We start from the raw sequence: 26,565 nt of genomic DNA, 5'->3' as shown, positions 1-26,565 counted from the left end.
CTATAATAATTATTTTTGCATTAAATGATCAGGAAGGAAAGAAGGAAGGAAGGAAGGAAGGAAGGAAGGAAGGAAGGAAGGAAGGAAGGAAGGAAGGAAGGAAGGAAGGAAGGAAGGTTGGTTCATGTAGCATTACAGAAAGTGCTTTTCCACCCTCTTTTGTTTATGGGTTGAGAACTGTTAAAGTTCTCATTCTTTCAAAAAACTATCCACCTGGGCATGAGTTCCTAATTTTTAGCAAATAAAAGAATAATAGTTGCATTTGTCTAAATTTTCTCAAGACCTTCATTTTTAAAAATCCCTTTAAAATTAATTTTTCTTTTTGTCCCTCCCTAAAACCTAAATAATTACTAAGTATTTTATATACACCATGTGATAACAACAATAGCTTTTAGCACAAATTGCTGGTCAAGAGAGTTCTTCAGTAGAAGTTACTTGATTTAGGAGCTAGGAGGGACAGGATTTTAATCTCAAGGCTTTTTGATATAGGTTGATAGTTAAATAAATAAGATTTGAGATAATGAAAACTGTATTTAATTCTACATACATTCAGATATGAACTTAAATACTGTGATGTCTCCAAGATTGAAACCTTTCCTTCTTCCTTCCTTCCCACAAAAGAAATCAGAAATGTGGGCCACATGTATTGCTAGATATTCCTAAACTGCTTAAAGAAAGCAGATCTAAGCATGAATTGTTGTTTCTAATGCCAAAAACTCTTTAAAGTCTGTGATACCACTTGGGCTGCCCAATTTGATATGGAAATATAAAATGTTTGTCTACACAGTACATGTAGCCATTGTTTTACTTGGGCCATTTCATGATGCAATCAACTCTAATACTACTCACTTCCATCATGTAACAGGGTTGTGCCATAACCCCAGTCCCTAGATCTTGTAATTAATTTTATAATTATTGGTTGGTTTTTTATTCTGTTTTTATTCCATTTTAAGCATCAGCTACTCAGAGTCATGTATATGAGATGGGCGGCCATATAATGTGTAAAATAAATCTGTCTATAGAGATCTGTTCTTACTTACATTGATTTGATTGACTAATCTGGAGCGTACATTATACCAGTGCTGAGAAGAAGAAAAAGTGTAATTCAACAATGGGAAAACTACATCAAGAAAAACCACAAAAGATATGAACTCGCAAAGGCTAATATGCTTCCATCCATTGATTTGAGACCTTTTCTATTTTCTTATCTTGGGAACTTGCATCAGAAATGAATGAGGGGGAGGAAGAAAGGGATATGTGAATAATGCTACTGATTTTCTCAAGGGGCCCTAAACTGCTTAATTAATTGTCAGGGTTTTGGGGTAGGTATAGCCCAGCTGTAACATTTGTCAGTCATGAAGATGGCTATTCATCACAGCTTTATCAAGGGCCACTCCATGAATAGAAATCTTTCTAGCAGTTAGCCAATCGTAAAAGTCTAAATTAAAGGTAGAAACTTCTAACACAGTCTGTTAGAGATAATTTATTTGTTGATTTCTTTAGTCTTCATTTGCAAAAACAAATTGAAAGACCACTTTTTTTTTACTTTCGGACTAAGGAAATTCTTATTCTGTTTTCAGAATCCATGCTAATTTCAGCTAATTTTGAGGATTCAGTTGTTTGGAAATGAGAACTTTGCAAAATCTGAAATTAAATTGTATTTAGTTATTTATTTTGTGCCATTGTGCATATTATCTGTCTTGGGACTATCTGAATAAAAGGCTATAGACATATACACATAAATATATAACTTGCTAAAGTATGTTAACTGTGAAATCTTACATTCATGTACCTGTGATTCAGCCCAATTTATCTCAAAGGAACTCATTTATGAGCAAAGATGCATTATTGTATTGTTGGAAAAGTTGCACATCAAATGTCGGTAACAATAGCAGAAACTAAGGGATTACTCTGAAAGGTAAATTTAGATTTTTGAGAGAAAATAGTTTTGGGGGAATAGGGTACTAAATAAAACTTTCAAATTCTTAAGTAACACCAGCTGCCTGCAATTAGTGCAGGTTCGCATCCCACCAGGCTCAAGGTTGACTCAGCCTTCCATCCTTCCGAGGTACGTAAAATGAGGACCCAGATTGTTGGGGGCAATTAAGCTGACTTTGTAATAATGCCGCTTGGGGTGTGTGTGTGAAAGCCCTAATAAGCAGGCATATACATAGAATGAAGGCTACTGCTAAGCTTGTAAGCCGCCCTGAGTCTTCGGAGAAGGGCGGGATATAAATGGAATTAAAATAAATAAATAAATAAATAAACATGTTTTGATAGCAATACAAAATTCATTTAGAGGATTTTTTTTTGATAATACTTGATTGGATGCAATTCAAGAAGAAATTTTAAAATATTCTTATTGCTGTTGTGGATACAATGGAATGATTTAATATACTCTCATGGCAACTTGGCAAACTATATGAACTCCAAAATAGGGTTCTGGAAAATTTTGGGTGAGAAAGTTGAAGTGTGGATTTTAAATATAACATTCAGTAGTCTTCAGAAATGCACCTCTCAGAAATGAAAAAAGAGGCTGCTTCTCCAAATTTCTTTCTTTTACATGAGATGTGGCCCAGGAATTAAAAATATGATATTTTGTCATATTTTTGTCATAAGGTAAAATTATTTTGGATTGAAGGACAATATCCTAATTAAAAATTATCCTTGAAACACTGTAATAAATTTATTTGCACAATGTATTTTAGTGAATACATGCCATGCTGCACAGGGTAATTCTGGGGGAAGATTAACAAATGAATTAAATAGTAAGCGTAGTAAGATTCTATAGTAAGAAGGTGCACGTAGCAAATCATACTGTAAATGTCAGTAATTGGAAACTGTCAGCATCCCCTAGCAAATGCAGTCAATCCTACAGTACCTCCAGGAATTGTCAACATTCACCAGTAATTGTTTTTCCAGCAAATGCTGACAGTGCCAATAATCTCATGTTTTTGATGTTTGCTGTTAATATAGTGCTTGACACCTAATTATTTTATATGAAATGTTGCATTTCTATACCACCTAATAGCAAAGCTCTTTGACCTTTTCACAAGTAAAGGTAGGCAATGTACAGTATTCAAATATAACATCACAATGTAAAGTCTAAAAAGAATACTTTTAGAGTAACTCAAATAAAGTCAACAGACAAAAATAATATAAGTATATGGTTTTGATGCCATTTGCAGATTTCAAAAAAGGAAATTCTTCTGTGCTTTTTGAGACTGTAGTTGAAGTTAAGAAAGATGCAACAGACACATTCTCCAAATATTTTTCATAGTATGAGAACTGACTCTTCTTCAGCCAACTGTCTCCTACTTGCCATCAAAGGAAAACAGATTAACTGTATACTCTGTTTCTTGGATTTATACAAGTTATACCGAATAATTGCTACAACCTGTTTTGGAGCTCATAATTACAGCTTGTTATTTTGCCTCCACTACCTTCCGTATGCTGACACATGCTACAGGATGTCTGTGGAGAGAGCAATATACGCTTTTTAAAGAAGAGGACAAAAGAATATAATGCATATATCACATATATGCAGTCATAAATATTGTGCAATCAGTACACAATTAAGAACTATCATTGTAATATTGGTTGACTTTTATGATAGGGCACAAATGTCAAGGTCAAAATCGGAGAGAGGAATGCCCTCCAGGTATATTGGACTACAACATGTATCATCTCTAATGATGGCCTAAGATCTGTCAGTAGATTGTCCAGTCTCTGCTTTGCAAGATGCCCTAGAATGATCCCTAGTTCAAAAAAGTTTTCCCTATCACAAGAGTATGCAACAAGTATATTTATAGATACTACATCATTTTGCCTCAATTAAATTATAGAATACTCTATAGTTAGATCATATCTTTATTATAAGGATAAAAATGCAACTTTTATCAGATAAAATATTCATGGAAAGAAGGGGCTGACCACCATGTTTGACAAAATTTTCAGAAGAATTTGAATGCTTCTACAAGATATTTTTGGCTTTAATAACGTCTTACCTCGTTACTGATTTTGGATTTTTTTCCTCCTTGGGTATCAACATGGCTGTCTTGTTGAAAATGATACTGTGTATCTATGAGCAGTTCAGATGGCTGATCTTTAAAAAGTTAAGCAGAATCAGATGAGTTCTATACTTGCAGATTAGATTGGAAAGTTAAAAGAAAAGAAAGTATTCCAAAATAGCAACAGCAAGCACTTACAGTACATACTGTTGCCAAGACACTTGAACATGGAATCACTAGGACTCAGGATAAAGTTGATTCAACCAATTTACTTTTCATGCATATGGATGAGTTGTATATATGCATGTTTTTAAAACAAAAATGTTGCAAACTTTTTAGAAAGACTGTGGGGAACATAATTCTGTTACAGGTAGTAGTATTTCATTTCTCTATATTCTCTATTTTTTAATTTTCTTGAACATACTTCCTAGTTCATGTAAGACGTGACTGAAGAACTTCAAATAAATCCTTGAATAATTTTAAAACTATTTGCTGTGAGCTCACCTTGATAAATCAAACCAAATCAACCAAATCAAAATTTTATTCATGATCTAAGACCAAACATCTCGATAAAACTTCCACAAGCAACTTATTTTCAAACTGCAGTAATATCCTTGCAGACCTATTGCATGCTTTTTTTCTCCATTCTTGATCCCCTGACAAGAATAGAAGACAAAAGGAATCAACCACAATATATGGCAGTAAGTTGTCAAGAGATGATCCCTTCATCTTCTCATAGCTCTGGTTAATTCCATTTTCTTCCTCATCAACAGAACAGAAGTATGTGAATGCCTCTACTAGCCATCAAAAATATATTGATCTGGTTTGGGTCACAGTGCTTGAAGAGGAGATTGTTTGGGAAACAGATATGCTAAAAGGAAATGCAGGTTGCTTTTTGAGATGGAACCAGGACTAGTTGCAGTGGGTGGAAAACTTTGTCATAATTCAAAGGCCAGCAGAGGGCATTCTGCTATAGGGATCCAGTTATCATCACCCAAACAGAAACAGCCTAAGCTTGAGGAAAAGTATTCTGAATATATACTGTGCTTGAAATCTCTAAAACCTTATATCTCATTCCCCACAGATTTCTAAACTAACATAAGCAATATACTTTAAATGGATTTGATGCTGGTATCAGAATAGCTAAAGGTTGCTATATGGTTTGCACTTACTCATAATCAATATTTTCTTTCTCTCCTGATATTCATTTTGGAGAAATACTACTATTCTTCATAAATATTTGCTGGTAATGACAGTCCAGTAAATGATTCACTATTGTGTTTGGGCATTTGACTTATGAACAGTTTTGACATAATGGATATTTAAGTCTTACAGATGGAAGTCAGGGATTTGATGAAAATTATGTCAAGCTTTCTCCGTAACTGGCTATGAGATTTAGTCCAGAGTAGCAGCACAATCCAAAGACTTTGAACTGTAGCCTTTTTTTTAGCAACACATAGTTCTATCTCAAATAATGAGATTTCTACTATGACTAACGTATCCTCATTGCTTTCCACAGAACGCAATTGCAATTTATTTAATTCACATCAAATCCATTATGGGTAGATATCAGGATGGACTATTCATGCTTCATTTCCAACCAGGTTTCTGAAAGGAATGTCCATAGGTGAGACAGAGCAAAAGAGATTTTAAAGCATGAAATGCAGTACTGATAGAGAAGAGACAGAAGTGAAAGTTATTTTGTTGCTATCTGCTATCTGCTGAGAATTTGCTTTTGCCTGCCATTATGCTGCGTTTGCATATTTATAAATGAATCAAATATTACAATGCTCACAAAACATTCTAAATTTTTCTGGTACCAAATAGTTCTGTTCTTAGTGGAAAGTACATAAAAGCACATGGTAAAAATGGTGTGTCTACAGAAGAAGAGAGAACTGTGGGGGAAATGAGACTTTTGGAAGTAGAATATATCCAGTATGATAGAAGGAAGAAAGTAATTTGCAAATGAATTTCGTAATCCAAGAATGCTGAAATATATCAGAATCCCCTAGCCTTGTGTCCCATGGATATATTGGATGTAATTCCCATAGACCAAAAATAATTCTACAGGCTGCTGAGCAATTCTATAGGAAAGCCTTTTTTTCCTGAACAGTTATATTATTCTTCATTGCTTCACTCCTCTCCTCAAAAGTATACTTTGGTTTAAGCCAGTGTAGATGCTTCTCCCTGGCTGTGAATGCTCAGTTGTCCCTTAAATACAGCAATGCAGAAGCCATATATGGTTGCTCATAGTGAAAATAAAATATTGCATGTGTATTCAGAACCGTTGTTTTTTAAAAATGTTCCAGAGGATAATGGTTAGCCATGTGAAACCTTTGATCCCAATTCAGAAGGAACTCCTGTAACTTTGATATTTGACATACAGAGAACACTATGAACTCTTGATCTTAGAAGAGGTGCCAAAAATTTCTGAAAATACAAAGAGTGTATGGCAATTACCAGTGCTTTTTTTGTAAAAGAAAAAGGTGCCGGAACTCACACATATCATACAACCCGCCTTGCCTACCCTACAAGGTTCCATCCAAAAAAGGTGCCGGAACTCCGTTCTGAATGTTCTATGAGAAAAAAAGCCCTGGCAATTACTGTTTGAAAATTTTTAAGACTGATCAATGATTTCAGCAATGGAAATTTCCATCTTGAGTTATCAATAGTGTCAAATAGTATTATCAGTTTTTGCCAGTAGGTGGAGATGCAAGATCACAAATTATTCTCAATGCCTCCCAAGCTAAGTTAGGACAATTTAAATTTTAAATGAATAATTTTAGGAAAAAAGGAACTGGGAAGGGAAGGGTGAGAAAAAAGTGAGCAATCAATAAAGGTAATAAAAGTGCTGCTTATGATTAATATTTTTTTACATTGATGGGAAATGTAGTATTGTAACAAATTTCTCTGTAAGAAAAGGGCAATTGAGAAAAGGGTGTGAAATTTTGACACTTAAATATAAGGTGCTTATAATTTATTCCACTTCAGTTTCATCATTCATAATGATGATATCTCTTCAGCAACAAATCTTTAATCATAGACTGGCATAAAATGCAAACAAGGAAAATTACATCCATTTTAATAATAACACCTAAAGTTTAAAAATAATCAAACGATAATTAAAAGCTAAGCGTACTAAAGCAATACTATACAATTTAAAATACTAAAATATATCTAGAAAATGCTTAATAATAACACTAAGAGGCTAAAGGTATAAAAAATAAAGATTAAGGAAAAAATCAGTACATAAAATAATTGTTAGTAAGTTGACCCTTGCCCAGTATGTTTAATTGTTTCTTTGTTAATGTCAATTGCTGCTAGACAAAATGTAGCAATATTGTGTTATAAATGGTTCCTTATCTGAGAGGAGAAAAAAAAGGATTCATTATGCTCTATAACATGTGTCAATAAAAGAAGAAAAAAAGTTTTTTTACTACACTGGTAATAGCAGCAGTGCCTAAAGACATGTGTGATGGTCTATAGTGTTGGTAAAATAAGGAGCCAGATTGTTGGGGGCAATATGCAAATAATGCTTACATTTAAACTGCCCAGAATATACTGTGAAGCACTATGGAGTGGTAAGGTAAAGGTAAAGGTAAAGGTTCCCCCACAGATGCGTGCTAGTCGTTTCCAACTCTAGGGGCTGGTGCTCATCTCCATTTCGAAGCTGAAAGGCCAGCGGTTGTCCGAGGATGTCTCCGTAGTCATGTGGCTGGCATGACTAGATGCCAAAGGCGCACGGAACGCTGTTACCTTCCCACCGTAGTGGTCCCTATTTTTCTACTTGCATTTTGACGTGCTTTCGAACTGCTAGGTTGGCAGAAGCTGGGACGAGTAACAGGCACTCACTCTGCTACGCGGCACTCGGTATCTAAATCTAAATCTAAATCTAAATCTAAATCTAAATCTAAATCTAAATCTAAATCTAAATCTAAATCTAAATCTAAATCTAAATCTAAATCTAAATCTAAATCTAAATCTAAATCTAAATCTAAATGCTATTGCTATTGCCAAATGGGTAAGCTGTCATACACTTGGGTAAATCTCCCATTAAGAACTGCAGAGGGTAAAATTGCCCTAAGAAGGGCATTTTGCTTTGCAGGGAAGTTAAGGTGATTCCTGGTTCCCATATTATGCAAGCTGTAAAGTGGGCTGGAATATAGCTGACTCTGTTCTGGAATTCCATATCCTTTGTCAAATGCTTTTTTTAGCTTGAGTGTATTCCCAAAAAAGCAGATGCTCAAATGGCAGACCATAATGGGTACATTTCCCCATTGTTGCTGTGATGGTTGAAATTGCTGTGTTAGGACTAATGGAAAAAGTGGCATTTGAGCTAATATGTGAATATTAGCAGTCATACTCTCATCTCCACTCTTTGTGGACCTGCTTCCCTTCAGTAAGTGTTCCAGCCCAATTATCTTCTTTCTAGTATTTCCCACAGATTTTTCTGCCCTTATTTTTTTATTTCATGAAATAAAAAATCCTCCCATATTTTAATTTGCTGATTTAATGAAATATTGTAGCAAGTGAATTGATGCTGATAATCTTTATTTTTAAAAGCACCCCAAGTTCCTAGCAAGAATGAGTAAGGAGCTACTGGATCCTGCAGACCTCTCAGCAGCTGAAGACTCTGATATCTGCTGCAGATGTCCTCTTGGATTGTGACAGAAAACACTGCCAGTATTAAGAGGTTAAAAAGTGGCATATTGGGTTTTGTTTAAGATGGTTAAGATTTCCAAGATTTCCTCACAAACTGAAAAAATACACCTGAAAGAATGAAGGGGGGGATTGTTTTTTGGGGATTGGGGGGAATAAATCTGCTTAAATTTGTTTTAATAATCAGCGATTTTGAAAGGGGAAAAATATTTTCTTCAATCTGTTCCTCATACCTGATCCTTCTATAAACACACTCAAATATTTATTTTTCCCCTCACCACCTCTTCACGGCTTTGTCTTCATCTCAAGAATGTCCCATGAGTAAGACAAGTTATCCTTGGCTGGCCTGATGTTAAAGTAATATTTTTGCCTCATTCAACTACCATCCAAGGTGATTGTCAAGATTTGTCTTTGTCACCCATTATCTTAGAGGGAAGTTTGGTGATTCAATGACTTCAAACAGAGGCACTACCGAGGATAGAGATCTGATAGCAAATTTCATGCCAGTATAATTGTCTGCCAATTCAAGGATGGCTGGGTAGCAGTTTCACTCAGCAGTGGAGAAAGGCCCTTTGTGTGCTTCCAGATGGATAGCTCTTCAAGCTGCTAATCAAAATATATTGTGCAGCTAGTCTGTCTTTTCCTCCTTAATCAATTTTTTCAGAGCAAGATGTGCTTGGCTCTAGCAAGCATGTATCTTTGGAGAGTGCCATTTACATCCCACATGTCATCAAAATTAAATTCCGGTGTGCTTTACAGCAGGCACAGAAGAGATATTCCATCCTGGATAGAAAAGAAACTAATCTGCATTTTAAACAACAATATTAAAAAATAATCTGATCAATGGGTGGGTCAATCATACTTTCTACAACAGAGAATTCAAACATATAAGAAAGAAAAATGTTTCCTCAGAGCATCCTTCCCCAACTTGAGCAACCTTCAGATGTGTATATTCACTTCCAAAATTTTCCAGCTACCATGGTCAGTGTTAAAAACTCTTGAAGTTGAAGTCCACACATCTGGAGAATGTCCAAATAAGAAAGGCTGCCATTAAGGCTGGGAAGAAGGCATCTGAGATTGCCTTCTCTTACTGACTTTTGGGGTTTTTCTGATCATGGGAGGGCAAAATCTAATCTATTCTGAGGTCCCTAAGATATACTCACAAGCACCATAGGATTGTGTTAGAAATAATATAGTTTTAGATATGAAAATATTCCACGAATGGGTAGATAAATCAATGTTTCTCAATCTAAAGTTTTTAAATGTATCAGTATTATTACTATTCCCATAGATCCCAGCCAGCATAATCACTGGGAATTCTATACAGCTTTTCCAGTGCATGTGCAGGAGACCAGGTTAGTAAAATCTGATATATGACATATAGTATTTTAAAAACAATGCAGGCTCAACTGAAGAAGAGAACTGATAAAATCTAGTACCTTATACATCCTGCTTCCAGAAAGATTTTTTCCTCAGCTGTTTTGCTGTAAATTGAACCCCACATAATAGAAATGCAAATACAGATGATGACTCTATATCAGATACATCCAAAGAAAGGGTGAGACAGGAAAACTGGTGTGTCACAAAGAAAATGAACAGATACTGATCTATTTTTGTTTCTAGATCAATATACAGGTTTTTTTTCAGTCTTGCCACTATTAGCATGTTTATTTCTCAAAGAAATCCCAGCAGTTTTGGTCATTTCCCTAACCTTGGCATCACCAAAGTTTTATGACCCTCTTGTATTTCCACTTTTCCTATCCCAAATTGATATTTTTGTGGCATATATTTGTTTGATGACATGTTTTGGAAAATGTAAAAGCCCACACACACTTCTGTATTAATTTGATTGGTCCTCATAAAATCCATAAAAGGATTCTTTAATAAAGCAAGAATCTCACTGTTACACAGACAAATTGGAAATAATGAGGGATGGACGTTATAGGACTTTAGTGTAATTTCATCCCAGAAAATAAGTTAAGAAAATATAGCTGACAATTTATAGCAGTTTTAGAGGTGGCAGTGCAAAAATATTTTAAAAACAGGAAATTGCAGAGGGCTCTTCCAGAATGTGTGCTTAGCAACATGAAAGTGAACTAAATTCCATGCTGATTGCTTGGTGTCATCACTGCATGCTTCTTATCATGCCTTGTCCAATTCTCTTCCTGTTGTAAAGTTTTGATAAATTCCTATTTTGAATCAGCAAGTCTCAGGACAGAGGAGGGACAATTTGAAGTGTTTTTCTGTGCAGGATACTCTGCAGAGCCATTCCAGGGTATAGTTGGCTCCAGTGCTTTTGTTGTAAAAGAAAAAGCTGCCGGAACTCACACATGTTATGCAACCCACCTTGCCTACCCTACAAGGTTCCATCTGTTCTGTACCAGCCTACTACCGGCCCTGCAGAAAAGGCAGGGACAACCCCTTTTACAAAATGGCAAGAGGCTGGAACTAAGCCTGCCAAATTTATTAACATAAAACAGAGCAAACACAAACCATGAAACAGGAGCTATTCAAACAGTTGCCTTCAGCAAACCAGCCCTCCCACACATTCCCCTTTTAAACAGTTCAGGGCGTGGCTTCTCTCTGCCTCCTTCCGAGGTGCCCCATTGCCTTCCTCTGTTTACTCCTGACTGACTGCCTCCTGCGTCGGGCGTCCTTGAACAGGGCCAGCTGGGGGTCATCTTCATCCACACTGTCAGGCTCACACAGCTGGGTCTGCGTCGTGACCAGATGGGAGGGGCCTGGCTGAGGGTCTGCAGAGCCTCAATACTATCCTCAGCAAGGTCTCCAACACCCCCCCTCCTCCTCTGAATCATCCGACCCAACTGCTGAACCCACAGGCTGACCCTGAATCACAACACCATCCCAAAAAAGGTGCCGGAACTCAGTTCTGGGCGTTCTATGAGAAAAAAACCCCTGGTTGGCTCACCTTACTTCCCAGCCTCTGATACTTGCACAGGCAAATAAATCTAAATATTGATTGATCGTAACAGGGATCATGCTGCCCTGGTGAGCCAACAAGAGCCAACAATATAAGAGAATATATGTAGCTTGGGACTGAACTATGGAATCCTTGGTGCTGTCTGACCTTAGTTGTTTACTTGGAGACATTTCTAGATACCACGTTCAATTCATTTCTAGATAACACCTTGAGCTTCTAAACACACGGCAGAATATAACTCTCATGAATAAACCTGAGAATGGAGTATTTATCCTGTTTGATTTTATTTTTTGTATTCAGAAGTCCTGGGTGATGGAAAGAAAAGGTGAGTTGTCTGAAAGTGTTTTAAATTAACACACCTGTTTTTATGTCTATGGAGATTCTTAGTCATCCAGGCCATGATTGTTCCAAAGGTGCTTTTTCAGGAGTTAATTGGACTTTCTTGTGTTAATTTGAAGATGTTTCACTTCTCATTCAAGAAGCTTCTTCAGCTCTGACTGGATGGTGGGGAATGGAAGGATGGAACGATGGAATTCTTCCATTCCCCACCATCCAGTCAGAGCTGAAGAAGTGTCTTGAGTGAAAAACGAAATGTCTTCAAAGAAAAATAAGAAAGTCCAGTTGCCTCCTGAAAAAGTACCTTTGGGACCTGTTTTTCTGTTTCACATTTACCCCACCGCTACATTTAGTCTAAACTTCACTTCTTTTTCAAAATTAGAACTCTTTTTTCAGTCCTACAAGACAACATGAACAAACAGAGAATCATGCCAAATTCCAGATTGGTTCAAACATCATTTTGAAATTGGAGACTGAACCCCATGCATTTTGAAATATCTTCCAGCAATTCTAGTTGCTTCTTGATAAGAGTTTTACTTTACATTTTTCCTTTGCCTTCACAGATTCTTAAACATATTTCCACTTTGTTTGCTGTTCCTCTTGTTCATGTATAATCTCCATCTATGGCCACATTTCTGATAAATAATATGATGTAATCAACTTTGAAAAACTTAAAGAGGTGGCCTATAGCAAGTTGGGCTGATCTGAGTAGCCATCACACAGCCTTGCAAAGTTTTCATTCTTTGGGGAAACAGAGTAATGTAAGAAACTGAAAATGTTCCAAGACAATATTTAGGATATTTTATTTTAATAAGGACCACTTAATTTGTTCTTTGGCAGATTGCAGCACCTACAAGGAAGCAAAAGGAGAAAGATATGAGAACTATGTCATGACTGTCAATTCACGGGATGTGCTCTGGGTGAGACCGATAGTGCTTTGCTCAGCATTCGGTTTGTTAATGAAAATGGTATTCCTCATTTCAGCACTACCTTATTTGCTGCCATTGCTTTGCTGTTAAAAAAAAAAATCTATTGATGAAACTTGTTCTTAAACGTTTGGTTTTATATTGTCCTCAGGCTATTATTTGAAAGGCATTATAAAAATAGTTCAATAAACCAGCCAGCCATTCAGCATGTTCACTTTTATGAACTCTGCAGACAACAGGATTAAATCGTTGACTAAGATTGGCAAATTGCCAGCTAGAGAACCAAGTTGCTACCAAGAACATTCCTGCCAAGCATTTGATGAATTTTGTTCAGAAAGACCCTCTCCCCCTACCAAAAAAAAAAATAAATCCAGCTTTCCTCAATACATAAATTTAATCCTGGTGAACCTTGGTGCAAACTAAGTTTTTTTTTAATCAAGCCTGTGAAAAGGGAAAACATTTTAGAACAATTGGAAGAATTCCCTAGGGCCTAGATTATCTGACCCTAGTCTTCCTATTCTGAACACTAGATGGCAGACATCTCTTTTAGATAAAGAATCGACACTGACCAGAAAGAAAGTTCACTAAATGAAAAAGAAGACTTGAGGCAGTTGCAGTATTTTGTGCTATTCTTTTTAGTTTTTCATTTATAGTCTTTTAAACCTTGATGATAAAATTCAGGCTTGATCCAAAAGTTGATGATTTAAATGATTTGTTTTACAGCAGGGGTGTCAAACTCAATTTCATTGAGGGCCGCATCAGCATTGTGGTTGCCCTCAGGGGGCCGGGTGGGCGTGGCCTACTAGGTGGGCATGGCTCAAGTGCGTATGGCCTACTGGGTGGGCGTGGCCAGCTCTACATCGTTCACATCAAGGGTGCCCAGTGCTTTTTTTGTAAAAGAAAAAGGTGCCGGAACTCACACATGTCATACAACCTGCCTTGCCTACCCTACAAGGTTCCATCCAAAAAAGGTGCCGGAACTCCGTTCTGAGCGTTCTATGAGAAAAAAAGCCCTGAGGGTGCCTATGGGGGCCTGGGCAGGAGGATCTCTGGCAGGAGGAGGGTCTCTGGGCCAGGGCCAAGGCAGTGGGGGCCGTTCCCTCACTGTTTCCAGGATGGCTTCGTGGGCCGCATGAAACCACTTCACGGGCCGGATCTGGCCCCCGGGCCTTGTGTTTGACATGTCTGTTTTACAGGATCCCATGCGGCTCCAAAAAAAGGTTCTTAATACAGGCCTACATCAGGTGTTTTCTGGCCCAGAGGAAGAGAAAGAGTTCTGGAGCTTGCATTAAGCTTAAGAAATCAGGATACAATTAATTCATGTGCCCAAATGCAATACTCAGTTCATTTACTTTTTTATTCTTTTACTCTTGATTAGCCAACCTTGTAGTAGGATTATCTCAGAACAGGTAACAAATCTAGTCTGCTCTCATCAAACAGCATTGAAGAAACCACTACACATCTAAACATAACACTGGAGGAGTTCTTAAATTTTAAATCATTTCATAATCTCTTGATTTCTGCAAAACTGATCACACAGCACTTTTTCAGGGAAATTAAAGACTTTCAAAGAGTTTGTTTTGTGTTTGTTTTGTTTTTTTGGGCTAATTGAGATCTGGTTTAATATTTTATTCCATCTTCCTGATGAATTCTGGGAAATGTAGTTCTATGAAGAAAGCTGTGATTATTAAACAGAAAATTTAATTATTTTATCGAACTACAGTTTAATTATGATTAATGGATACAAAATCCCAGTGCTTTTTTTTGTAAAAGAAAAAGGTGCCGGAACTCACACATGTCATACAACCTGCCTTGCCTACCCTACAAGGTTCCATCCAAAAAAGGTGCCGGAACTCCGTTCTGAGAGTTCTTTGAGAAAAAAAGCCCTGCAAAATCCATATCAATGTATTGTCTGTACCTGAGCCAGGGAGCGATGCTGCCTCAAGAGGGAAGAGCGTCGGGCGGGAGCCGGCAGGGCAGTCCTGCACACGTGCGCACTCCCTGGCTGCTAACAGCCGGGGAGCGTGCGCGTGCGCAGGACTGCCCTGCCGGCTCCCGCCAGACGCCAGCCTGCCCTGCTCCCTCCACAGTGAGAGGGGAGGGCGTGCCTTCCCGGGCTCGCTGATTTTCCAGCGTATAAGATGAAAAATCTTGAAAATCATCTCAAAAGTTGGGGGGTCATCTTATACGCCCAGTCGTCTTATACGCCGGAAAATACGGTATTTTATTTTTTTAAGAAAATGAACAGAAAGGATAGAATATTCAGTACCCATAAATGAAAATGGAATACAGAACTGTTATCTTTTAAAAAATTGGCAACTGGCTGATTTCCAGAGAACATTTTGCCACAGATTCCGCTTATCTGGCTAAGCCATCCAACTCCACCATACTTGAGAAATCAATGACTCCCTACAGAAGCCAAACTTCAAATGATTCAAGCAGTCTTACCTGAGTGACACTGTGCTCTGCTAAAGAGCTGTCATCGACCTAAAATAAGAAAAGAGATTCAGATAGTTAAGGAAGATAAAGATTAGCCAGGAGAGAGATAAATAGAATGCTGATAGCTAAGTCAAGAAATCTATAAAAATAAATAAGGCTTATTTAAAAAGGAGAGAGTCTTGACTAAATGGATTTGAGCAGGGGGGAAGACACAAAGCCAATATATATTGACAATTCAGCAAACAAATAATGAATTTCAGAAGCAAATTGCTAATGACGCAAAGACAAAGATATGGTTCTCGATTTAGTCATAGAATTTTTTTCCATTTAGAGTTAGTCATACTTAGAGTAGATCCATTAAAATCAATGATTTCTGAATTATTAATGATACTTATACCTTACTGAGTCCAATGAGTCTAGTCTAAATATGTCTAAATCTGGAGCCAATGTCATAAAATTGTCTTGCAGTATGAAATATAATATCCAACTAGATAGCAGTGTCTAGCCAACTATGGTTGATTTTGAAAGCTAAGCTGGTGGGATCTGGTTAATTCTTGTACTGGAGTCCATCAGGAAATGCCACCAGGAAAGACTTAAGAGTGTCTGCATTCATGAAATAGTTTGTGGGAATGTGTCTCAGAGAGCATTAATTTTTTCAGGTTTCACCTCCAAGTTTTCATAGATAGAAATTCTGTTCAGAAGGGGAATATCCACCATCAGAAAACCTCTTCTGACTCATCTAGAGTTGCTAAGTCATGTTCATTCTAATTCAATATCAGAGGGAATTGAAATTAAGCATGCTAGGAAAGAAACCACAGGTTCTCTGGATTTAATGCTTTCCAAACTCAAGGGAAAGATTTGTAAGCTAAAGAGATGGCCTATGGGATTTCTTTTTCCCACATGAAAACCAAAAACCCCTGTATCTTACTGTTTGTTGCTGTAGCTACATCAGCAACTATGCAAATGTTTGTGAGATTCAGACAACAAAAGCCTTTTGGGTAAATTCTAGGAAGGCTATGGTCGTATATGAGAAGGCGTAAAGAAGATTGTGAAATTGTATGGACAAAGGCAATGAGCAATTAAATCAGATGGAATATAAATAGAACTTATGCTAATTGACAAATTGCAAATTAATTATCCAGACAGACAGTATCCTCACAAATATATTTAAAGTTCTCAGATAAAACTGCTGGGTCATCTAAAACTAATATGCAAAATTAAAGCCAAATCTCCTTCAAGTCAACTTTGATTCCTGATGACTTCCTAGCCACCCTCGACAACTAGAAGAAATGGTTTATTATTATTTTTTAAAATTTCCCTGTTAATTTTCAAGAAGAAAGTGATCCTGTTAGTGCCAAAGTAATACTGAAATTACCCTTGAAAAAGCTTCAATTTGCCAGAAGGGAAATGAAGCATACTAAACTGAATATCCTACAAATAAATGAACATAAGAATCCAGGATGGATAATTTTAAAATCAGATGATAAATCAGATGATTACATGATACATGGCATATTTGATCATGTTTAGAACACAATATATTGTTACTTCTGGAAAGCTTTCTGTTAACACTAGAATTGAAAACATAATAGTTTATGGATTTGTTTATAGGTAGGATAGGAAATGGAGAAATAAATGTTTGTAACATTATAGGGTGAAGAGTCAATAAATTTGTTTATATGTGCGATGAAGGTTGAAAGTCTATTCTTTATGGGCTATATATTAAATTATTCAGATCATGATACATATGGCAATAAGAATGTACAACAACTAAATATGGTTATTGTTGTGTATGTAGGATGCTTTGACTGGCACAGCCAACCTAACATCACTGACATTACCCAGGTGATGGGATTGGTAAACCTGTCTGGCGGGAAATAGATAACACCGGGTTGGGTGTTTCCTGGCAGGCGGGAAAATAGAGCAATCGGGTTGGTCACCTGGTGGGGCATCAGTAGAATGAGGGTAGGTCCGGGGCTTCCATTATGTAATCAATAAAAGGAACAGTCATGTACCAAGTCTCTTCATTGTGTCCACGCGGCGGTCCACGCGGCGGCCATGACTTAACAGTGGCGACGAGGATGGGATTCCGTGAAGCGCTGTGAGCTGAACGCGGAAAAAAACAGCCGGAACAAGCGACTTCCGCAAAGAGCGGAGACGGCGCAAAGAGCAGAGGTGCAGCAGCGTGAAGCAGGAAATTTTAAAATACCGTCAAGAAGACTACAGAATGGCGAACGTGGGAGTGATAAGAGAATTCGACGTGCATCACCCAGAAGAATGGGAAGCCCATGTGGGACAAGTGGAGGGATACTCGTTAGTCAATAACATCACGGAAGACCAAAAGAAAGCGGCTGCATTACTATCCCTCAGCGGACCGGCAGTCTATAAGGTAGCCAGGTCCCTGTGTCACCCGACCCCTGTGGCAACCGTCGCTTACGCTGAATTAGCAAGGAAATTCAACCAGCGTTTTACACCTAATCGTTCAGAACTTTACTGGAGAAGGAAGTTCGTGCATCGCAACCAACTCCCAGGCAAATCCCTGACAGATTTTGTAGCTGCTGTGCATGAAGCTGCTTGCAGATGCACATTCCCAGACCTGGAGTTTTCGGTCTGAGGGATGAGCGGTTGCAAAACCGCTAAGCCCACTGGAACTCTGTTGGAGGTCATGGAAGAATTAATGACCCATGAGGACAGCGAGTTACGGGAGCCCCCCCAAAATAGCAATGCTGAAAGAGGGTCAATTCACAAACAAGGTATTGTGGAAGTCGGGGGGGAAGAGCTGGATTGCAAAGCGGAGATCGATGAAATAACCCAGAGGTTCGAGAAAACACCGATGAGGAGCGATTGCCGCGACAATGCAGGACGACAAAGAAGACTAGCAGCAACAATAGCGAGACCACCGAGGGACGGAAACAACAGTTGCCGGGACATGGAACAAAAATGTGGCAGCTGTGGGGGACCCCACTCCAGGGCATCGTGCAGATTCTGCAGTGCCAAGTGTTGCGCTTGTGGCAAGATGGGTCACATTCAGTCCATCTGCCGGAGCCGAGCCCGTGACAGTCTTCACGACCTAGATGCGTGGGCCCCAGGTAATTCAAAAACCCTGCACTGAAGCTCTGAGCCCTTTCGGCCCCAGGCACTCACCTGTAACCGAGGGAAAAAGGTGGCATCTGGGACTCACTATTCCATTCATCAATTATTAGGCCCAAAGATCAGAGTCGAGGTTCTCTTGCAGGGAATTCCCTGCAAGATGGAGATCGACTCCGGGGCTGCAGTCTCCATAATTTCTTGGGAGACATTATCTACAATTGCAAATAAAAGCAGCCACCGGATCCACCTTAAACCCACTCCCATTCAGTTAACAGACTTCCAACGGGCACCAATTAAATTAATGGGCACAGCCAAAATAGAAGTGTGCTACAAAAAGTTTAAGGGCCCATTGGAATTACTGGTAACTGAGGGGAAAAGAGCTAGTTTAATTGGGCTTAACTGGTTTGGGGCACTAGGAATTTGGTTAGGAGGAATAAATACAATTCAGTCAAAGAATCTCGAATATGTCTGCAAAAAATATGCAGATGTATTCGATGGGACGCTGGGAAAATACACACCCCCCATTAAATTTAATTTAAATCCTAAGGTCTTGCCAATCAGGATTAAGATCCGGAGAGTTCCATTTGCTCTCAAATACAAAATTGAGAGCGAACTGGAAAAGTTAGTAGGCCAAGGGGTCTTAGAACCGGTAAAAGAAGGGCCCTAGGAAACCCCCATTGTCACCCCCCTCAAGCCCAACGGTGAAATTTGCATCTGCGCTGACTATAAAGCGACACTAAATAGAGCAATTAATCCTCATGCTTACCCGGTTCCGACGGTGAAGCATGTTCTCGGCTGTGCAGTCCAGCGCCATCTTTGCAAAGTTAGATTTAACGCAAGCTTACCAACAGTTACCGGCGGCTACGGAAACTGCACACGCCCAAACTATCGTCACCCACAAGGGGGCGTTCAAGGTAAACAGATTACAATTTGGAATCTCAGCAGCCCCAGGTATTTTTCAAGAAGTGATGGAGAGAACATTCAAAGGTATTCCTGGGGTATGTCCCTACTTTGATGATGTATTAATTGCTGGGGAGGATGAGGAAAATTTAATTTAATTTAATTTAATAATTTAATAATTTGATTTCTATACTGCCCTTCTCCCGAAGGACTCAGGGCGGTGAACAGGGCAATACACAATAAAAATCGAATACAAAAATTAAAAAACCATTAAACATCATTTTTATTTTATTTATTTATTTTAATTCCATTTATATCCCGCCCTTCTCCGAAGACTCAGGGCGGCTTACAAGCTTAGCAGTAGCCTTCATTCTATGTATATGCCTGCTTATTAGGGCTTTCACACCCCCCCCAAGCGGCATTATTACAAAGTCAGCTTAATTGCCCCCAACAATCTGGGTCCTCATTTTACCTACCTCGGAAGGATGGAAGGCTGAGTCAACCTTGAGCCTGGTGGGATGCGAACCTGCACTAATTGCAGGCAGCTGGTGTTACTTAAGGAGGCATTAGCCCACTGCTCCACCAAGGCTCATGCCCATAAAATCAATACATATTAAAGTTAAAACTAGTTTTAAAAACCCAACCCCATCCCATCAGACCAGGCCAGCTTGTTCGAAAAAGAATGTTTTGAGATCGCGCCGGAAGGAGCGAAGGTCGGGGGCCATCCGGAGCTCAACCGGTAGGCGGTTCCAAAGGTCTGGCACACCCACAGAGAACGCTCTCCCCCTGGGGGTCACCAATCGGCATTCTTTGATTGGCAGCACCCTGAGGAGGCCCTCTCTGTGGGAGCGCACTGGACGGAGGGAAGTTGACGCCGGCCGCAGGTGTTGCCGTAGGTAATTTAGCTAGCAGATTAGAAGCTGTCTTGGAGAGATTCAGGGCAGCTGGCCTTAAACTTAAAAGGGAGAATTGTTCCATAGGGGTAACATCCATGGAGTTCTTAGGCTATAAAATTGATGCCCAAGGCATACACCCTACTGAATCAAAAATTAAGGCTATTAAAATGGCACCTGCATCAAAAAATAAGGCAGAACTACAAGCTTTTTTGGGGCTAATTAATTTTTATCACACATTTCTTCCGCATAAGGCTGCTATAGCTGAACCTTTACACAGGCTGTTAGATAAAAAAACACCTTGGACGTGGAATAAGGTTCACAACAATAGTTTTGAGAACCTTAAACAACTACTGTCCAGCAGTTCCACTGTGACACATTTCATTGAGAATAAGCCCATCTGCCTAGCTTGTGATGCATCCCCTTACGGAGTGGGAGCTGTAATAAGCCATTTGGAAGCAAATGGGTTGCAGAAACCCATTGCTTATTATTCCAGGACATTGTCTAGGGCAGAGAGGAATTATGCTCAAATTGATAAAGAAGCTTTAGCAATAGTAGCAGGCGTTAAAAAATTTCATGATTATTTGTATGGAAGAGAATTCACTATTTTCACAGACCATAAACCTTTGCTGGGACTTTTCACAACAGACAGACAAACACCACAAATTATGTCCCCAAGGATGTTAACATGGTCAATATTCCTTTCTGCCTATACGTTCAAAATGGTTTAAAGGCTGGGGAAGGAGATGGGACATGCTGACACATTAAGTAGGTTGCCTTTACTGTCCATTGACCCAGATCCTGCTCCAGCCTACCAAATCTTAGCCATACAAGAACACCCTGAATGCCCCCTCACAGCAAGGAACATTGCAGCGGGTACAGTGAGTGATGCTGTGCTAAGCAGAGTGGCACTGTGGGTACAATCCGGTTGGCACGAAAAAAACCCGGGACCTCAGTTTCAACCTTATTTTGTGAGGAGGAATGAGATGTCCTCACACAAAGGATGCTTATTATGGGGAAATAGAGTGGTAATTCCAGAAAAATTCAGGAAAAGGGTTTTGAGAGACTTGCATGAGGATCATCCGGGAATTGTAGGTATGAAAGCATTAGCAAGGAGTTACTTATGGTGGCCAGGTCTGGATAAAGCTATTGAGGACCAAGTGGCAAGTTGCTACCAGTGCCAAAGATCCATGCCTGAACAACCATGTGCTCCTGTACATAGGTGGGAGACAACGCACAACCTGTGGTCTAGGGTACATATAGATTATGTGGGACCATTCCAGGGACAAACATTCTTAGTAATAGTGGACAGTTATTCTAGATGGTTAGAGGTGGTGCCTGTAAAAAGTATGACGTCTGCAAAGACCATACAGGTGCTGAGAGGGCTCTTTGCCACACATGGGTTACCTGACGTCATTGTTTCTGATAATGGCCCTCAATTCACATCTACTGAATTTCAGGATTTTATCAGGGCCAACTCGATTAGACATGCAACATCGGCACCCTTTCATCCCTTCAGTAATGGATTGGCAGAGAGAATGGTAAGATCAATGAAAGATGCACTGCGAAGAGTTATAGTGGGCGACTGGCATCAGAGACTGGCACAATTTTTATTGGCTCAACACACAACTCCATGTACAGCCACGGGTAAGACTCCAGCAGAGCTTATCACTAGATTGGACAGACTTCACCCAGACAGGGTGGCCGCAGAGGCGGAACAACCCAATGCAGCTAGGGAACTGTCTGTGGAGGAATTAGTTTGGTACAGGAACTATGGACAGGGTGACAAGTAGATGCAAGGGGTGGTGGCTGACAAAACGGGACTGTTGTCTTATGTTGTTGAGGGGGAAGGGGGAAGACAGATCAGAAGGCATATTGATCAGCTAAGGAAGTGGGTACCTGAGAATCTGCAACTTCAACAACCTCAACAACAAGTGGCTCGCTCAGAGACGGAAGACCAATCAGTGAACCACAAGTGGTACCGACGGCGGCCTTCTTTGTACCAAATATAACTGCACCTCGTTTTAGGCAAGAAACAACTGAAGTGAGCAGCAAAGCAGTCACAGCCGGATGGCCTAATCAGGAATCTATCACAGACCACACAGGGACTGTAAAACAGGCAGTGGGAAAAGAGTCCTCGCACGAAAAGAATGTTGTGGTCAGTAAGCCAGCTAACACAGAGGACGGGAAGCCGTCGGGAAGGTACCCTGTCAGAACTCACAAAACTCCGACATATCTTAAGGATTATGTGAGACCTTAATGGGAGGTGATTGTTGGTGTTAGATGGATAGTAATTGTTCTCGTGGGGGGGAAGGGGTGTTGTGTATGTAGGATGCTTTGACTGGCACAGCCAACCTAACATCACTGACATTACCCAGGTGATGGGATTGGTTATCCTGTGTGGCAGGAAATAGATAACACTGGGTTGGGTGTTTCCTGACAGGTGGGAAAATAGAGCAATCGGGTTGGTCAGCTGGTGGGGCATCAGTAGAATATAAGGGGTAGATGAGGGTAGGTCCGGGGCTTCCATTATGTAAACAATAAAAGGAACAGTCATGTACCAAGTTTCTTCATTGTGTCCGCGTGGCAGCCACGACTTAACAGTTATTAGTCATGAAGAAGGAAAGGATAAGGAAAGAAAATCAACCATGATCGTAAACAAATAGAGAAAAATAACAAGGAAAAACCACAAAAGATCAGAGCAATCAAGACATTTTTCCAACTAATGGAAGACAAGAATAATCCTGGACAAGATCTAGTAGAGGCAAAAAAAGTTAAAGGAAGTTAAAGGAAGATGGGAATACTAATACTAATCCATCAATTTCATAAATACTACAGTCAGTGCTTTTTTGTAAAAGAAAAAGGTGCCGGAACTCACACATGTCATACAACCCGCCTTGCCTACCCTACAAGGTTCCATCCAAATAAGGTGTCGGAACTCCGTTCTGAGCGTTGTGTGAGAAAAAAAGCCCTGACTACAGTATTATAAATGAGATTACACAATGAAAGATAAACTATTTGTGGAACTAACTCTACTAGAAAGAGAGGTGTGAAGGAAAAATACCAATAATCAAAGAGAAAGGCACCACATTATTCAATGAATTGTTTTAAGCTGCAAAAGAAAAGGCGGTGCTAAAGAGTTAGTAACTATCTAAACAAATGTAGAACAACATTGTATGGGGGTCCTTGGTGTTCTATGACCTTGGTTGTTTTCTTGCAGAAACTTCATTACCCAAACTAGTAACTGTTCTGAACCAGCCCTCTTCTCGCAACCCCTAATTAAAAGAAGAGTCTGGAAAGCGTCCAAGGCTAAAAGGCTTCTGCCAAGATTTAATTACGCAGTTAACAAAAACACAAGAGCTTGTCTTCTCAAGCGGAAAAGTTGCTTTCAGCAACCAGCCCCTCCCCAAACACTTCTTTTATAGAGAGCTCAGGGCGTGGTCTCCCTGTGCCTCCTCCCGAGGAGTCCCATAGTCTTTCTTTGTTTGTCCCTGCTCGTCTGCCTCCTGCGTCGGGCGTCCTTGAACAGGGCCAGCTGTGGGTCATCATCCTCCGCACTCTCGGGCTCACACAGCTGAGAAGAGGTCCCCGGCTGAGGACTCTGCAAAGCCTCCAAATCATCATCAGCCGGTTCGTTTCCCTCCTCCCCCACATCTGAGTCCTCCGATACATCGGAGCCGGCTGTCGGACCCACAGGCTGGCCCTGAGTCACAACAGTAACATCCTAGTTTAGATAACAAAATATCTGCAAGAAAACATCAAGGACCCCCTCATTTCAACCCTGAACTGCAAATATTGTTTTTTACAAGATTGTGTGGTTTGGAGAGTGAAAAGTGCAGTACAGGTAATCCTTGAGTTACAATAGTTTGATTAGTGACTGTTCAAAGTTACGACATAACCACCATCACCCCAGTACTTGCGACACAGTCCAGAAGTTATGAAAGTTGCAGCAGCACTGCAGTTGTTCACCCTTACGAACGACCACAGAAGCACTGCAACATTCACCCTGCCTAGTTCCCCTTCCCCCGTTGGGTCTCCACAGGCACTGGGCCTATGGATACTCGCTTTGCAAAGATCTAGTGAGCCTTTGGTTTCTTGGCCTGTTTCGGTGTTTCAGTACATTCACAGACAATGGGGACCTAAAGTACCGCAAGATCAAGTGGAATCAGTAACATGAGATCTTGTGCTACTGATCTCCCACGATCTCATGGTACTTTAGGCCTCTTTTATCTGCAAATGAAGGCCTGGATGAGATCTGCGGCAAAAGGCTTTGCAAATGGAGGGAAGCCCTGAAACACCAAAGCCTTCCGTCCATTTGCAAAGCCTTTTGCCATCTTTGCAAAAGAATCTTTGCCACTAAGAATGGAGGCCAGGAGGGGCATATGCATCCCTCCAGGCCTCCATTTACAGCAGCCTGGAAGGATACATACACACCTCAGTTCTTGGTGGCAAAGGCTTTTTGCAAAGACTGGAGCCTATAGGGATGCAATCTCTCGTCCCTGCAGGCCTTGGCAAGCCTTTGTTCAAGGCAAAACTGTGGCAGAGAGGTTGGAAAAGAGATGGTTCCCTTGATCATCGAGATCTACATAAGGTAAATAACTAGTGGGCAGGATGGGGGGCAGAGGAAGCATGAGATATCGCAGTGGATCGGGGGAGGTCTTGGGTGGTCTGAGGCACTAGCCCCCCCCATGGCCTTCCCTAACCTGAGATACCTCATGCACTCAACACCCCATGCATTCGATCAGCAAACGCGTGGGCGAAAACAGGGAGTGATCAGATTCAAGTTATGTGATTCACTCCTATGAATCCTCAGGTTACGAATGTAATTGGCAGGCTCCATTATATTTCTAACTCAAGGATTACCTGTATATGTAATGAAGGGCAGTATATGTATTGATTCATAAAATGCAAAAATGTTATGGTTATCAAACTATTGTGCTAGTTCTTCATATAAGCAAAGTTACTTTGATTTCTTAATATTTCATATTAACCAAGATTTTATCACTTCACATTTTTATTTTATTAATGAGGGCTTCTAAGTATTCTTTGCTTCTTCCAAGAAAGTTGTACCATTTGACTATATGTAATAGTGTTTTAACCTCTGATTTTAATTCTGGCTGTCAGTTCTTCAGATTCTGATATTTTTGTAATATATTTGTTTTTCAAGTGATGTAAATATAGAGAAAATATTCTTGTCCACCTTCCCTATTCTGAACTACACTTCTCTCCTATCCCAGGCTGGAATGGGACAACTTACCACAGCCAGCTCACCACCAAGTCGCCTCTGCCAAGTCAGCCATCTGCGGTGAACTGTCCCAGTGCCGAATTGGCCATGTGGAGTTGTCCTGTGCCACTTGGTGGCAATGAGTTTGCAGAGGCGCCTTGGCAGGAACGAGCTGACCCTAGTGAGCTGCCTGTGCACAGTTGGCCACAGCAAGTTATCCTAGACCCGTCCCAGGCAGTCTAGGTCTTCTTTAAGTAGATCTAAGTTACTAATCATTGCAAAATTTCTTCAAAGGAATCATCAGATGTTTTCACATAACTTTTAATTTTTTTAAGCCTTTGAGCAAGTGGTGACTCCTGGTGACTGCCTGAATTAGTCCATGCAGTTTTCTTGGCAGCAGTTTGGAAGTGGTTTGATTTTGCCTTTTTCCTAGGACTAAGAGAGAGTAACTAGTCCAAGATTATCAGTTGGCCTGATGGCTAAGGAGGAGCTAGAATTCATTATCTCCATTTCTAGCTTGTTGCTTTAAGAACTACACTATATTGGCAGTCCACATGTCTATTACCTGTAATATATTCCATATTCTGGCATTATATTAACCATTGCTGTGGTCAGTAAAATAAAGTAAACCTCTGTAAATTCTCCTGTTTTCATCATTACTGTCTTATGTTAACTGATTGCATATTTTTCTACCTTTTCTTAAACTTATATCTTTATTTGACATTTCCGCATACACGTCACCAAGCCTATCAAACAGACTCCCATAATATATAGTAGGAATCAAGGTTAGGAATCAATCTGAAATATGAGTTGGAATTTTTAAAAGAACATAGAACATCATTAGAGTTGGAAGGAATCTTGGAGGTCTTCTAGTCCAACCACACCTGCTCAAGCAGGAGACCCAGTGGTGGGATTCAAATAATTTAACAACTGTTGTCTGCCCGAAGAACAACTTAAGAAGGCACAGGCTTCCCTGAACACTAAAAGTAAAGGGGGACCGGGGAGGAAGAGGCAGAGGTGGAAAACTATAGCACAGTGGTTGGTTTCACCCACCACCACCCAGGAACAAAACTTCTCAAGTGGCCCTGAGGAGCCTCAGTCTCCAGGGATGCACCCATTTGCATGAAGCAGCAGTCTGTGTGGGCTG

The 26,565-nt window shown here is 39.9% G+C and overlaps 1 protein-coding gene across 5 annotated transcripts in view; it reads right to left on the bottom strand.

Annotated features, from left to right (window-relative positions):
- Positions 1 to 12,193: 12,193 nt before the first annotated feature.
- COPZ2 (COPI coat complex subunit zeta 2) overlaps positions 12,194 to 26,565 on the bottom strand; it is a 28,377-nt gene continuing 14,005 nt past the window's right edge. For 4 of the 5 annotated variants that reach the window (XR_014028578.1, XR_014028579.1, XR_014028580.1 and 1 more), the window contains 2 exons: positions 15,321 to 15,359; positions 12,194 to 12,796 (listed from right to left, as the gene is read on the bottom strand). Coding sequence is in view for 2 of the 5 variants with exons in the window: in XM_081344784.1 (XP_081200910.1) it covers positions 12,749 to 12,796; positions 15,321 to 15,359 (87 nt within the window). In the remaining 3 variants the exon portion in view is untranslated. The remainder of the gene's footprint in view (positions 12,797 to 15,320; positions 15,360 to 26,565) is intronic. The other variant, XM_081344785.1, reaches the window with a different exon arrangement.

This window comes from Vipera berus (assembly GCF_964194415.1).
Source record: "Vipera berus genome assembly, chromosome: Z".
NCBI classification, from domain to species: Eukaryota; Metazoa; Chordata; class Lepidosauria; order Squamata; family Viperidae; genus Vipera; species Vipera berus.
The sequence above is the reverse complement of the archived record's forward strand: the minus strand, read 5'-3'. Positions and strand labels throughout refer to the sequence as shown.